Raw genomic sequence first — 16245 nt, 5'->3', positions numbered from 1 at the left:
TGAAAAGGTTTCCGATTTGGTCATGGCCACACGACGGGAATTAACAGACTCAGAATGCGAAATCGTCGTCGGAGCTAGACGAGTGGGACGTTACATTTGGGAAATAGTCATGGAATTCATTATTCCGAGCTTCACAGTGTCAGGAGTGTGCCGAGAGTACAAAGATACAGGAATTACCTCTCGCCACTTACAACGCACTGGCCGACGGTCTTCACTTAACAACCAATGGCAGCGGCATTTGCGTAGAGCTGTCAGTGCTAACAGACAAACAACACTGCGTGAAGTAACCGCAAAAGTCAATGTGCGGCGTAGCACGGGCGTATCCGTCAGTGGAGTGCGGCAAAATCTGGCGTCAATGGGCTATGGCAGCAGAAGACCGCCGAGTGTGTCTTTGGTAACAACACGACATCGCCTGCTGCATCTCTCCTGGGCTCATGACCCTGTCGGTTGGACCCGAGACGTCAGAAAAGTCCCGATTGCAGTTGGTAAGAACTAATGGTGGGGTTCGAGTGTGGTGCAGACTCCACGAAGTCATGGACCTAGGTTGTCTACAAGGCACTGTGCAAGCTGATGGTGGTTCATTGATGGTGTGCGCTGTATTTACACGTAATGGACCGGGTACTCTGGTCCAATTGGACCGATTGGTTGGTTGGTTTGTGGGATTAAACGGACCAGACTACTATGGTCACCGGTCCCTTGTTCCATAAAAACTAAAACCACCCGAAGAGAATAAAAAACGAACAGGAAAAACAGCAGACGAAACAAGACATGAAATACTCTGACAGAGACCAGACAAAACAAAACACACAGTGTGACGGTGGTTGGCCGACCGTAGAGAAAAAGAGGAAAAGCCAACCATCAAGAACACTTTAAAAACACAGTTTAAAATCAGAGGCTAAAAGCCAGAATCAACACTTCAAAAAAACACAGATTAAAGGATAAAAAACCCCTGCCCGAATAAAACACAAAACCAAGTTCACCATGGCAGAGTCATCTGATAAAAGAGCAGAGAGCGTGTCAGGCATTGCAAAAGTCTCCCGGAGCACGGTTAAAAGGGCGCACTCCGACAGAATATGGACCACCGTCAAGGACGCCCCACAACGACAAAGAGGGGGATCCTCACGACACAGTAAATAACTGTGCGTGAGTCGGGTGTGGCCAATGCGGAGCCGACAAAGGACGACTGAGTCCCTGCGGTTGGCTCGCATGGATGACCGCCACACAGTCGTCGTGTCCTTGACGGCACGGAGTTTGTCAGGGGTAATTGGACCGATTATTGAGCGGATATGTTTATGTTCGGCTACTGTGAGACTATTTGCAGTCATTCATTCATAGGCTTCATGTTCCCAACAACGCTGGAAGGCATAAGGATGACAATGCGCCATGTCAGAGGGCCCCAATTGTTTGCGATTGATTTGAACAACATTCTGCACAGTTGGAGCGAATGATTTCGCCTGTCATATCGCTCGACATGACTCCCGACCAACATTTATGGGACACAACAGAAAGGTCAGTACGTGCATCAAATCCTGTCGAAACAATGCCCCGGAAGTAGACGATATTCCGTCAGAAGCATTGACAGCCTTGGAAGAGCCAGCCGCGAAACAACTCTCCCATCTGATGTGCAAGATGTGTGAGAAAGGCGAAATACCCTCAGACTTCAAGACAAATACAATAATCGCAACTCCAAAGAAAGCAGGTGCTGACAGCCGTGAATATTACCGAACTGTCAGTTTAGTAAGTGATGGCTGCAAAATACTGACACGGATTTCTTAGAGAAGAATAATCGGGAAACTAGCAGGAGCCGTCCTCGGGGAAGATCAGTTTGGATTTGGGAGAAATCTAGTAATAAGCCAGAAATACTGACCCTACCACTTATCTGAGAAGATAGGATAAGCAAAGGCAACCTATGTTTATGGCATACGTAGACTACGAGAAGGCTTCCGAAACTGTCGACTGGAGTACTCTCTTTGAAATTCTGAAGGTGGCAGGGATAAAATACAGGGAGAGGAAGGCTATTTACAGCTTGTACATAAACCAGACAGCAACTGCAAGAGTCGAGGGACGTGGAAGACAAGTAGTGGTTGAGAAGGGTGTGAGACGGTCTCTGATGTGGGTCAGGCAAATGCCCACTAGGCAGAACATTTATAAATGAGTATTTGCCCAAAGAAGTTTTAAAGGCACAAAATCCGGGCATTTATAAAATGGTTCAAATGGCTCTGAGCACTATGGGACCTAACATCTGAGGTCATCAATCCCCTAGAAGTTAGAACTACTTAAACCTAACTATCTTAAGGACATCAAACACATCCATGCCCGAGGCAGGATTCGAACCTGCGACCGTAGCGGTCGCGCGGTTCCAGACTGTAGCGCCTAGAACCGCTCGGCCACACCGGCCGGCGGGTATTTATAAGAAAGGTACTTTTAAAAGATGTTCCTGCTAGATCTACAATGTACAGTTTACCAATTAAAATGAAGGATGGGCCTATTCTCCCGATATTAACAGCTACCAAATGTTTACACTTAAACCTATGTACATCACATCGCTTTTTCATGTAACACACTTCATCATCCGTGTCAAGTCTCTGAATATTATTGACGAATGAGTATTGATAAAAATATTACTGAATGTATTAAACAGCTAGCGTGTGTTTCTTGATAGTAAATGTGTTCTTAAATATTAAACTGTTCTCAGTGAAAAAACAAAAACAAAAATTGCTTTATTGTCAGATGTAGCGACATTAAAGGCAGACTGTATTTTTATGTTGTGCTCCTTTCTTGATCTACTTTCGTATGTATGCACTGCTGTGACGATAAAATGAGAACACTAACATAAATAAACGATTTAATAACAAACAATCGATGTCCAAAAAGATGGAATCGTTCCATTCCAATACTAGTTGATTCCAAGAGAATCGTCGTTTCTTGGAATCATGGATTAGGAATCGGCGCTTGACAATTCCTAATTAAAATCGTCGTGGATGACCTTTTCTTTGTCTAATTCCAGTAATTCTGGGAAAATATTAGTGCTATTACTGCAAATAGTAGATGAAATTTTGAGTGACTGGCTGGTAATTCCAGGTAATTCATGCAATTCTGTGGGTTGTTTAGTTAATTGGAATTGGCAACACTAGTAGGACCGTCTGGTAGCCATTTAAGTCTCTACGGTTCAGTGAGAATCAACATAATATCGTCTTTGTGTTATTTAAGTGTTACAGACAATAGGCTATTGAGCAGTTGCAAAATGGTTAATAAAAAGAATTCGTTTGGAACTTTCCCAGTTTAAAAGATAAAGGGGTATCTTGTAACTACTGTTAAGAAATACAAACTGTCACATTCCAACAGAATTGAAAATCACATCAAGAAGTGTTTCAAGTGCCCTCAGAATTTGAAAAAAGTGCTTCAGTTAGGTACAAACCTATTTCAAAGGAAGAGACCTTACAAACACTTTTTGGCTGGAGTGGAAGATTTCAACAAGTCAAGACCAGGACCAAGCTCAGCATGATAATTTGAATCAAATTTATCTAGTGACTATCTTCCATAAACCTGTTTCTTCCTCAACTAGAAAGAAATCGACCTATGTTAACCTCATGGACACTGAAAGCACTGTAAGTACAAATATTTAAAATACACAAACATTAGGTAGACTATGGTAAGGCTTTAAAAAAATAGGGCCGTTTTGTTCTCATTAGACATACTATTATACATCCAAAGGTTTTTTTGAGTATAAAATTGAGGAAACGAATTTTCTTTAAATAGATAACAATTTTTAATTAGTGTTGTAGATTAACCACTATAAATTTTATGTGAGATCCTGGCAATTAATCTTGACCTAGATATTTTTACATTTTCAGACAGTTGTAATTTTTTTAATATTCGCTTTTTTGGGGATAGTGTAAAGGCAAGATTTTTAACAAGCTGCGCAATGTTTGGTTGTGTGCTTTTTAATGTGACACGTTTATTTAGTCATAGAACTTTTTCCCTCCAGGAGATGCTAAGTCAAAGCCTCGCCAGAGCCATATTCGCAGGCGGATCTCCCTTGTCCATGGTAGAACATCCACATTAGATAGGTTTCTTGAAAGAATCAGACCTTCCTTCCAGTTCCCTTCAAGGTATCGGCTATCCTCTACTTAATTAAATGCTCAATACACAGAAATGCAGCGTCATATAAATAAGCACCTTGGGGCGGCAAGAACTCTTCATCTGCAGTGTGATGGCTGGAGCAATCCAAAAAATGAATCCTTTATTAACTTCATAGCTCCGAAGCCTGGACTTTAACTACTTTTTGTTGAATTTGTAATGACTCAAAGCAACAGTCACAATGCCGATTACCTTCTAGCTATGCTCAGGTATTTTAGACTGTCAAGCAATCGCAACTTTAATGACAAAGGCAGTAAAGGTTCTCAAAACAGTAAAACACAACCACATTTAACAACCAATGTCCGAAGAAGTATCACCTGAAAAAAATTCAGATAGGATTTCACTTAAGTTACCAGGAGAGACAAGATGCGAGAGCCTTTTTTTCTTTGTCTTTAAAGTTTGCAGTCACACAAAGTTGTCTTACAAACCTTAGATGTAAACGAAAAGGCGCATTCATACCTCCAACCTAAAATAAATAAGAGAGTTTTGGATGATGATGTTTTCTGGGTGAGGGTTGAGGGTTGAGAAAATGAGTGTGTTCATGAACCCAACTTTAGAGTTAAATGAGTCTCAGATTCACAAAATAGCCACAATGTTTCAAAGTTGGAAGTAGTTATCATCGAGAAACTATCGGTCTCTCCACTGTTATCTGCAGAAGAAAGTCAATCTTACAAGCTAGGAAGTAATTATATGTCTCTTCTGTCCACCTTGCAGATAATCATCATGATCCAGAAGAACAAGAAACCTGAAGCCGATCGAGATGCTTGATGCAATAACCTTTGTTTGTGCCACACCAAAGAACACTGGACTAAATGTTATCCACGTTGGAGAGAACGTAGCTGCTGTAGAGACAAAAATGGAATTTGGTCCAGACAATCTGCGTGTGAATGAGTGGGTCCTCACTCTCAGGAAGATAAAAATCGTAGCGTAAATCCTTTTTGTGGTGGCGAGGATTATGAGAAACTTGTGAACTAACAGAAGTGGCTGTAATAATTTTGGGCGCAACTATTACATCTGTTGCTATAGTGTGTTTCTTCAGCAGTTTTGGACAGATCCATTGTAAAAAAAGAAACAACCGCACATAATAGAAAACTGCCACACTAATCTACCTTTTCTACAACTGGAAGTTCACGAATGGAGCAGTAACACGACCTAAGCATGTTGATCCCAAGGGAAAACTCATACTGAACAGACCAAGCAAATCAAAATGGAAAGGAAGCCAGCAGTTTGTGCTGAATCATATTGAGGAGAATGTGAGGCATAACCAGAAATTCATGGTAGTTCTTTTTCAACTTATGAAGATCAAGAAACTGACTGAGAACATTTTTAATATCTTGCAGTAGTATTGTGTAAGTAAAAATATTGTTTACTGGCTAGCTACTTAATAAAAACTTTATTTAATTTAAAAAATTACTTTTAAACTAGATTGTTGTTTAAACTTCCTGGCAGATTAAAACTGTGTGCCCGACCGAGACTCGAACTCGGGACCTTTGCCTTTCGCGGGCAAGTCCTCTACCATCTGAGCTTTCTTTCAGGAGTGCTAGTTCTGCAAGGTTCGCAGGAGAGCTTCTGTAAAGTTTGGAAGGTAGGAGACGAGATACTGGCAGAAGTAAAGCTGTGAGGGACGGGCGTGAGTCGCGCTTCGGTAGCTCAGATGGTAGAGCACTTGCCCGCGAAAGCAAAGGTCCCGAGTTCGAGTCTCGGTCGGGCACACAGTTTTAATCTGCCAGGAAGTTTCATATCAGCGCACACTCCGCTGCAGAGTGAAAATCTCATTCTAGATTGTTGTTTTCTTTATCACGTACTAACCCAAGAATTGAAATCATTAAAGCTGTAAAAAGTTGTTTAAGTCCCAAGCAGCTTTTTCAACTGATTTATCCAACTGCTAAAGAAGCAGTGTTTCAAAATACCTTTTATAATACAAAATATCAGCTGAAAATTTTGTTTTTATAAGCGCCGCTTGTCGATCTTTAAAATGCGTAAATGCCATGGCCTTTATCCTTAGCATTTGTCCGAACTTATAAATGCCCAGGCATTATACACTTCTAGACAGGGTTGCAGCCTATCTCCGATACTACTGAATCTGCACACTGAGCAAGCTCTAAAGGAAACCAGATAAAATTTGCAGTAGTAATTAAATTCCCGGGAGAAAAAACAGGTTTGCCAGTGCCATTGTCATTCTGTCACAGACAGCAAAGGAGATTAGGAAACGAGACACTGAAAACAATAGATGTGTTTTGCTATTTGGGCAGCAAAATAACTGATAGTCGAAACAGACAGGATATAATGTGTAGACAGGCAACGCCAAGACAAGCGTTGCTGAAAAAGAGAAATTTAACACTGAATTTAGGTTTAAGTGTCAGGAAGTCTTCTGAAAGTCGATGTGTGGACTTTAGCCATGTATGGAAACTTAGACAAGAAGAGAATGGAAGCTTTGGAAATGAGGTGCTACAAGAGAATGGTGAATATTGGATGGGTAGATAGTGTAACTAATGAGGTGGTACTGAATAGAGCTGCGGAGAAAAGAAATTTCTGGTACATCCTGAATAGAAGAAGGGATTGGTAAGACACATACTGAGACATCGAGGGATCACCACTTTAATACTGGAGGGAAGTGCCGGTGGTAAAAATTGTGCAGGGAGACCAAGAGAGAAATACAGTAAGCGGATTCAGAAGGATGTAAGCAGCAGCAGCACGCATTCGGAGATAAAGAGGCTTGTGCGCTATAGACTAACATGGAATGCTGCATCAAACCAGTCTTTCGGACTGACGACGACGATAGCTGCCAATCCAGCAGCTATCAGCACTGAAAGCTGACTGAAGCCGGAGATAAGCTCACGAAATTTTTACTAAGAACCTCACGGTGTTCCGAAAGGGTAGACTGAACATAGCAGTGGCGTGTTTGTTGCTGTTAGAAGTAGTCTATCTTATCGCGAAACTGAAGCAAGTAGTTCGTGTTGTTATGGGCAGAGGGCATTGTTGGAAACCGGAATAAAAGAATAATTGGATCCTTTTACCGACCTTCCAATTCAGATGATACAATTGCAGAAAGGTTCAAAGAAAACTTGAGTTTAATATCAAACACGTACCCGACCCTTCAATTATAGTTGGTGGCGACATTAATTTACTTGACCTCTTGCCAAAAATAATCCTAAGCTAATAACGAGCATCAAAACGGATAAAGGGATTAGTGAACACAGGGTTGTCGTAGCGAGACTGAATACTGTAACCCCTAAACCCCCCAAAAACAAATGGAAAATATGCCTATTCAAAAAAGCAGATAAAATACACTTAACGACTTCCTGAAAGACAATTTCCACTCCTTCCACATTAACAATGTAAGTGCAGACCAGATGTGGCTTGAATTCAAAGAAATAGTATCGGCAGCAATTGAGAGGTTTATACCAAACAAATTAACCTACGACGGAGCTGATCCCCCTTGGTACATAAAACGAGTGAGAACATTGTTGCAAAAACGAAAAAACGTGCCAATTTTAAACAGACCCAAAATTCCCAAGATTAGCAATCTTTTGGACTTCAATGCGAGATGTTGTCTCGTAACCTGTCAGAAAATCCAAAGATTCTGGTCGTATGTGAAGTACGTCAGTGGCAAGACACAATCAATGCTTTGTCTCCGCAATAGCAGTGAAGATACTATCGAAAACAGTGCTGTCAAAGCAGAGTTACTAAACACAGCCTTCCGAAACGCCTTCACAAAGGAAGACGAAGTGAATACTCCAGAATTCCAATGAAGAACAGCTGCCAACATGAGTGGCGTAGAATTAGATATCCTCGGAGTAGAGAAGCAACTTAAATCACTTAAACGCAAGTCTTCTGGTCCAGACTGTATACCAATTACGTTCCTTTCAGAGTAAGCTGATGCAATAACACCATACTTAACAATCATATACAAGCGTTCGCTCGACGAAAGATCCGCATCCAAATACTAGAAAGTTGTACATGACACACCAATATTCAAGAAAGGTAGTAGGAGTAATCCACTAAATCATAGGCCCATATCATTAACGTTGATCTGCAGCAGGATTTTGGAACATATACTGTGTTCGAATATTATGAATTACCTCGATGACAATTGTCTACTGACACAGTCAACACGCATTAAGAAAACATTGTTCTTGTGAAACAACTAGCTCTTTACTCGTACGAAGTGTCGAGTGCTATCGACAAGGAGTTTCAGATTGATTCCTGAAGGCTTTTGACACTGTACTGTGTAAGTGGCTTGTAGTAAAGTGCGTGCCCATGAAATATCGTCTCAGTCGCGTGACTGGATCCGTGATTTCCTGTCAAGAGGGGTCACAGTTCGTAGTAACGGAACTTCTATTTGGTTTGATGAATGGCATTTACTACAAATGTTGAAAAATTGTAAATGACTGCAAGTGAGTACGAAAACCAATCATGGAGTTTTTTAGTACTGTATTAGTGTAGTGCTGCATGATTGTCACGTCGATTAAATATCTAAATGTAACGTTGCCAAGCGATATGAAAGGAACAAGCATGTACACTAGCGTGCAAATTAATTGTTGCCAATTCGCATTTTACAGGACTTGAAAAGCTGGACAGATAAAATTGATTACAGTGAACCAACTTCCAACTGTTGGCAGACTACTGTTGACTTGAGCGACAACTGTCATAGGACCCCTCCAGTTCAGCTGAGTTGAGTGCCTTTGTAGCAAAAGCGTTTGGTATTTCTGTTTTGACATTTCACCTACAAGGAGGGCAAGGTTGGAATCCTGCCTCGGGCATGGATGTGTGTTATGTCCTTAGGTTAGTTAGGTTTAAGTAGTTCTAAGTTCTAGGGGACTGAGGACCTCAGATCTTAAGAAGTCCCATGATGGTCAGAGCCAACTGAACCATTTTTTGAAGAGGGCAAAAATAGTTTCTCTTCGTGAACAAACATCTATGACTATAGGAGTCATTGCCTTTGTTGTTTTTGTGGGGGAAAATTAGTTTTTCAAGACGTATTAGGACGTTTAGTGATACTGCCTCATTGTCTTCAAAGAGAAGAGGTAGATGTGGACGAAAACTAAATCCACCTCTAAAATTGATAAAACTACTTAAAAATAGTAGAGTTCGTCGTCACAAGACAAGGACCTTCAGGAAATTTATTGACTACTGGGCTTGAAATTGACTCTTCCGCCAACAATCAAGAAGCCTATGCCATACCGTTGAAGACACCAAAAGCCAATAAAGAAACAGTTGCTAACACCTGCCATGAAGGAAAAAAGAAAAAAAAAACAGTTGACAAGTATTTGAACTTCATTGACTGCAAACATGTAATTTTCAGCGGTAAGTCACATGTTATTGTTCAAGGTTACAGAGTAGAGATTATTAGGTGAAGTGCCTATGAGGCAGTGAGAGCTGAGCATCTTGTGGAGACTTGTTAAATACCCTCTTAGGGATTCGTTTACTCCAGGTGGCATGGAGCACTAATCCCAATTGATGGCATGATTATTTAAACCAAATACATGGAAATCCTTAGGTGCGGGATTGTGTCATAGTTACAGATGGTGGAGAAACATTTCAACATGATCTGGCCCCCGTCACACTTACGAAGCAGTCGAGACGTTCATGGAAGAAAACAACATTAATGTGCTCCGGTGGCCTTGTAATTCATCAGATTTAAATCCCATCGAGAATTTGTGGAGTATTGTGAAAAGGCGTGGACTGTTCGACAAAAGAACGCGTGTTAGTGAATATGGTAAAAGTTTGGTTTCATGAGGACAAACTAAGAAACCTTTGCTCTAACCTCGTCGAATCTGTTCCAAAACATGTTCAGAAACTCATTAAAGCAAAAGGAAAGCATACATTACTTATGTTCAGTAAGCTACTAACTGTATTGTACATGTCACAGATAATTTGCACATTACTTTAGGTTGGTTGAAGGGAAGGAGAGTGGTCAAAATCTGTTTACTGGCAGAATCTAGGGAAGTGTAACTCCTCTATAGACAAGAAACCGTACAGAACATTTGTGCGACCATTACTGAGAACTGCTGGAGTGTTTGGAATCCCTACACCTCGAGAACTTCAACGGGTATCTCCTTGAGCGAAGGCGGCGTTCTTTTCGCGAAATAATATTCAGAAAGTTTAGAGAATGGTATTTGCGACATACTGCTGAACGATTCCACTGACAGCAACGGAAATCCTCATGCAATGACCACGAAGATAAATCAGTTAAATAGATAGTCGTTTTTCCCCATTCCATGCAGCGTATGGTACCTTTCGAAATAATGTATCTAGATGCAACGATGGTTTGGCGTAACTTTAGTTCACTGGACGACAACACAACAAAGTCCCGCCATAGCGTTAAGTATCAAGATGAGGTTGTTATATTCAGTCCATATTGCACTTACCAAGTCAAGTGACGCCGATTCATTCGTAATTACGTACTGTTCATGTTGTCCTTCCCAGCCGCGGTCGTCGCACAATGCAAAAAAAACTTCGCACATAACACAGCGAAACTGTGCGTAAACGACGTAAAGTTATGAGCCACAATTTAAAGATAAACTGATAAACAGTACTGACTGAATAAACACCGTTCACATTTTAATAGTAGGGTGACAGGATCTTTGACTAGCAACGAACGTAAACAACTTCGTGTTTACTGTTAGAAAAGATTTCAAATAGTGATTTATAGCACCTGTTATAGTTCGTGCATTTTTTTGTGGTGTAGTTCAATTCACAAGAAACACTGCAGTTTAATTTGTTTTAGCGCACAGGATACGATTCCTGTGCGGTCGAGTTAAGAGGGGGCAGCTTCGTGGCATGGCGAGCTCCTCAAACGGTTACTGCGCGGCGCTTCAGTCAGTTGTCGACAACGATACTACGAACGTGCGCAGGAATGGACGCGCTAATTAAGCTTCCACGACTGAATCGTCTCAACAAACACCGGCTGCCATAGCAAAACAGCAGTCTTCTGTTTCTGGCGGAAATGCGATCCCACCAGAAAAAGCAGTCATCATACACTTTGCTCTCGCATTTCTAGACGCAATATTTGCAGTTTTGCAAGAACTGCTGAAAACTTAGATCGATTAGTGCAAGAGGGTGGTTTGTGTTTTAGAACGATAATAACGCCACCAAGTTTTATTTTTCTAATGTATTACCATTTATCAGTAATGTTCTGATCGTTAACAAACCAGCTGAATACAGACGTATGCTCAGGCATGTCAGACATACTCCATTCAGGTCCAGGGTTCGGGAATGCTCTCATATCAAATCATTTCGTCATACTGTTCAACACATACTCGAAGATTTAAGCAAAATACCATCCATGATAGAGATTCCTTATGTAGGAAATTTTTTCAGTGTGTATATTACCATGGATGACGTACGCCATCATTGCAAAGGTGTTGGTCGTATCAAGAAATATTGCTACTGAGTATTCCGAATGATTAAAACGAATGTACTGCTCTCGTACTTGATATGGCTAAACAAATGTCCGTACCATTCTTCAGCCTCCCACACAGTCTGCAAAAGAGAAACACACATTTGATTGGCATCGCTCGTGCTTGCCCTTTTCTCAAACAATATACTGCGAACTATGGATGAATGGCAACAGGCAGATAATATATTTCTAGATTTTCGGAAAACATCTGACACGTTGCCTCACTGCAGGCAGTTAACGAAGGTACGAGTATATGGAATAAGTTGACACATACGTGAGTGGCTCGAAGGCTTCATACGTAATACAAGCCGTTACGTTGTCTTCGACGGCGAGTGTCTATCGGAGACAAGTGTATCATCAGAAGTGCCTCAGAGAAAGTGACTGTACTGCTGCTGTTATCTATATACATAGATGATTTGGCTGATGGGGTGGGCAGCAATCTGCGGTTGTTTGCTGATGTTGCAAGACAAATGTGTACGTTTTACCCAAACTTCTTCACTCATGTCGCTTCTCTTTAAGTTACAAATGGTTAACAAGCCAGGCGAAAATAAATCACTGCTTGTTTTTTTGCATTTTCAGCGGAATTCTCTTTCAAGGCAGAGGTGACAGCAGATCGTTTTGAATGGCCACCATGCAAGTGAGGGCGTGGAGGGGCTCCTCTCTCTCTCTCTCTCTCTCTCTCTCTCTCTCTCTCTCTCTCTCTCTCTCTCTCTCTCTCTCTCTCTCTCACACACACACACACACACACACACACACACACACACACACACACACAGTGCCTGCCCACAACCACCAGCACTATTGCTCTCCTGATGTGTGCCCTGCCGATTGCGCATCTACCAGCTATGTTATATGCGCGCACTCTACCAGGATTCCGTGCTTGCCTACCATGCAGCAGGCCTGGGTTCCAGATTTTCTCCTCTTGTGGACTGGATGTTGTATCAGCATCATCATCATCATTGACACGGAAGTCATCCAATGTGGCGTCATCTGAAATGAGACGCATCCGCTGGCCGAACTTCCCCGGACAGGGCCTCCTGGCCATCAATGCCACATGATCATTTCACTCCTACCAGGATGATAAGCATAGATTTGCGTTGTACTGGACGGTGGCGGCTACTGGCGTTTAGGTGCAATTCTGACCACCATGTTGTCCTGTGCATTTCCATACGATGTGATTTACCTAAACGAAATGCCATCTTTTTATTCATTGCTTCAGGGTGTCATTTTCCTGTGTAAAGTGCGTTTCACAATTCTTATTACAGGACTCTCCATCGGGACGACGACGATTCAAACCGGCGTCCGGCCATCCTGCTTTCAGTTTTCAGTTATTTTCCTAAATTGCTTCAGGCAAATGTTCGGATGGTTCCTTTGAAAGGGCAGGGCTGATTTCCTTCCTTCCCCGTCCTTCCCTAATCCGATGTGACGGACCACCTCGCTGTTGCATACTCACTCACCAACCAACCAAACCAAACCAAACCAAACCAAACCATCAATGTACGTACGTACCTACCTATTACAGGCTTCAAGGAGTTGTAGAGGAAACTTTATCTATTAAATTTTGATAAGGAAGCAATGTCCGGAAATGCCCCTTTTAGACAACAAAGTAAGTTTGTAGATCGGATCCCTTTCAGATTTACAGTTTCATAGAACGCACACAAACTGAACAGATGGCGCTATCATCAATTGCTGTTTTGCCTCCAACCAAAGTTACGTCATCTTCGAACTTATTTTACTTCCAAATTGTGCATTTCTGGACATGGTTCCCTTATCAAAACTTGATCAAACAAGTCACCTCTAGACTCGCTATAAGCCTGTGACAGGAACTGTAGAACATATTGTACATTTTCATATTATTGAAGTACTGGCTGCCTTTTGTGAAATCTAATCATGAATTGTTCAACAAAAGAGTTATGCACGACCCTCACGACCTGCATCGTTTGAGTTTCATAGATCAGAAACCTGTTCCCGTGCACCGGAAAACTGTTTATCAGGAAATCGCGTCGTACAAAAACCACTTATGTAATCGAGGAAGCCGGCCGGAGTGGCCGAGTGGTTCTAGGCGCTTCAGTCTGAAACCGCGCAACTGCTACGGTCACAGGTCCGAATCCTGCCTAGGGCATGGATGTGTGTGATGTGCTTAGGTTAGTTAGGTTTTATTAGTTCTAAGTTCTAGGGGACTGATGACCTCAGATGTTAAGTCCCATATTGCTTAGAGCTATTTGAACCATTTTTTTTTTTTTTCAATCGAGGTACCGTATGTAACCTCAGTTCTGTTCAGCAGAGTTCGCTGTGCCTACATTCGTGAACACAGCTTGTGTGTGAAGTACCAGTCTGTTAACAAGCCCCTAAACGTCGTCTTAAGCTTAGGCTGTGTGCACAGTGTCACTTTACTATAAGAAGGGTTATCAGCACAAGGTGGTTAGTATCCTCCAAACTGGCGTAGCCATCACGTCATTCGAACAGTCAAGCGCTATGGTGAAGAAAAACATTGAAGATCTGCTAACAGTAATGACCTGCGGTCAACACCACCAGTTGCCCTGGCAGCTGAGGGGTCAGCGTGACAAAATGTCATACCTAACTGCCCGGGTTCGATTCCCGGCTCGGTCGGTGATTTTCTACGCTCAGGGACTGGGTGTTGTGTTATCATCATCATCATCATCATCATCATTTCATCCCCATCGACACGCAAGTCGCCGAAGTGGCGTCAGCTCGAAAGACTTGCACCAGGCGAATGGTCTGCCCGACGGGACGCCATAGCCAGATGGGATATAGCATACCTGATTAGGAAATTGTCACCGCTCGATAGACCGTCTACTTCAGAATGCAACCGTTTCTGCACTGTCAGTCATCGACAACATAATGCAACCGTTTCTCAGTTTTTCATCTAGGCAAACATGGGGATGACCTGCAATGAACCTGGCTCAATGACATCCCTCTTTGCCAAGGATGGTACTAGTAATCTAACACCTACTGACCGTCATAGAAGGATGGGGAGGCGGCAAGATTCCAGAGAACGTATCAAACGAAGTCCCACAGGTTCAGCACTCATGTTTTGAGCCCGCATCGTGCACGGATATTACACTCTTCTCGTGGCCTTCGACGGTAATGTGAAGTCGTGACAATATTCTTCAACATAACGTACACACTACAGTTAACATTTCGTCGATAGATTCGTCTTTCGGCACGATACTGCAAGACCAAACCGCGCCCACCTTGTGTACAGTTTCCTTCACGTGGCACGAATCAACCTATTGAATCAGCAACATACGTTGTCACACGAATCGGATGCATCACGCTGTCACTTGTCCTGTGTCAAGTAGGAACCCCCACCCTAATACATCAACAACGGCTATGTGTAAGAATGGGGACTAGCGTGCGTGCGCAACGTATGAACAAGTTGTGGGAGCGTCCCAGAGAGGATCTAAGCTTGTTACAAAGCACGAGGTAGAGCAAAACGCCGTTCAAAGTTACCCCTCAGCAAATTTTGACTTCAAGTATGTGCACCTTCCAACAATCCGGATTTATTGTGCTCATTGGTTTTAATTTAACAGTTACCATATTATTTTATTTTTGGTAAGGCTGCTTCTATCACTTACGCCTACAAACATTTGCAGTTATGCAGTTGGCGGAAAACTTTTTTTTGTTTTTAGGAGGGTTTTATAAAGCAACATTACACGCGAATACGACATAGATCAGCTCTGATTTCAATAGGATATTTCAAGAAATAACGACTTTTCTTTAGCGCAGAGCACAACAATACGGCTACTTATTAAGAGAGAAGTAAAGAAAGTAATTGATTACAAGACGGTTTTTCATTATATTTTACACTAGAACATTAAAGGGGAGAAAATGTTACATTGCTACTAAACGATCGTAAGGTGTACTACTTCACATTTTATTCAAAGGCAGTCATAATTTGTACGGTACGCATTAGTTAATTGCAATTATTAGATCTCCTATGGTATGTTTTATGTAAGTACTGTATGTCCTTTTTATGCACTACTAATATCCTAAATTTTATGTGGGTTCAGTAATCTAGGCGCCAACGGCCTTGACGCAGAGTAACAGGAGTCCCCGCCAGATCACGTGAAGTTAAGTAATGTCAGGCTTGGCTCGCATTTGGATGGTTGAACACACGACTCTGCCCAGTGCTGTTTACATCTGAGGCGCGCTCGGCCCTTGTAAGATCAATTGACGAGCTGCTTGTTTGAGAAGCAGCGGCTCCAGTCACGAAAACTGACAACAGCTAGGAGAGCGGCTTGCTGACCACATGCCCCCCCCCCAAACGCGCATCCAGTGATACCTTTCGGCTGAGGATGACACGGTGGTCGGTCAGTGCCGTTGGGCCTTCCGGGGCCTGTTTGGACGAAGTTTACCAATATAAGATTAAAGAGTAGCAAAAGGACTAAAGATTTGCAGAGTATCATAATTGATGGTACAAACGCATACAGTTGAAAGTACACACGATACTAGAAGCAAAAAAAGTCGCAATAAACTTGGACTCTAAAGCGCATACCTTAAGAGCTATGATAACCTGTTCAGCAGAAGAGATTTATTTTGTTTCACAATAGCGAATATGAACTGATCAGAGCTCTTACGGTATGCTTTGAGTCCATGATTACAGCGAGCAAATCGGCGGCTACTCCCGCCGGAGGTCCGAGCCCTCCCTCTGGCGGGCGGGTGTGCGCGTGTTTTTGTCC

General features: G+C 42.3%; 1 protein-coding gene across 2 annotated transcripts in view; it reads right to left on the bottom strand.

Moving 5' to 3' along the window:
• Positions 1-16245, bottom strand: part of LOC126280853 (uncharacterized) — a 326522-nt gene that overhangs the window by 118157 nt on the left and 192120 nt on the right. The window contains exon 1 of one of the 2 annotated variants that reach the window (XM_049979798.1): positions 10512-11076. The exons of the other annotated variant lie outside the window; for it this stretch is intronic. Coding sequence (XP_049835755.1) covers positions 10512-10534 — 23 coding nt within the window. The 5' untranslated portion in view covers positions 10535-11076. Of the gene's footprint in view, positions 1-10511; positions 11077-16245 lie in introns of those variants that run through there. 2 annotated transcript variants of the gene reach the window in all.

The sequence above is a fragment of the Schistocerca gregaria genome, chromosome 1 (genome assembly GCF_023897955.1).
Source record: "Schistocerca gregaria isolate iqSchGreg1 chromosome 1, iqSchGreg1.2, whole genome shotgun sequence".
NCBI classification, from domain to species: domain Eukaryota; kingdom Metazoa; phylum Arthropoda; class Insecta; order Orthoptera; family Acrididae; genus Schistocerca; species Schistocerca gregaria.
Note: the sequence above shows the minus strand (reverse complement) of the source record. Positions and strands in the feature narration are given on the sequence as shown.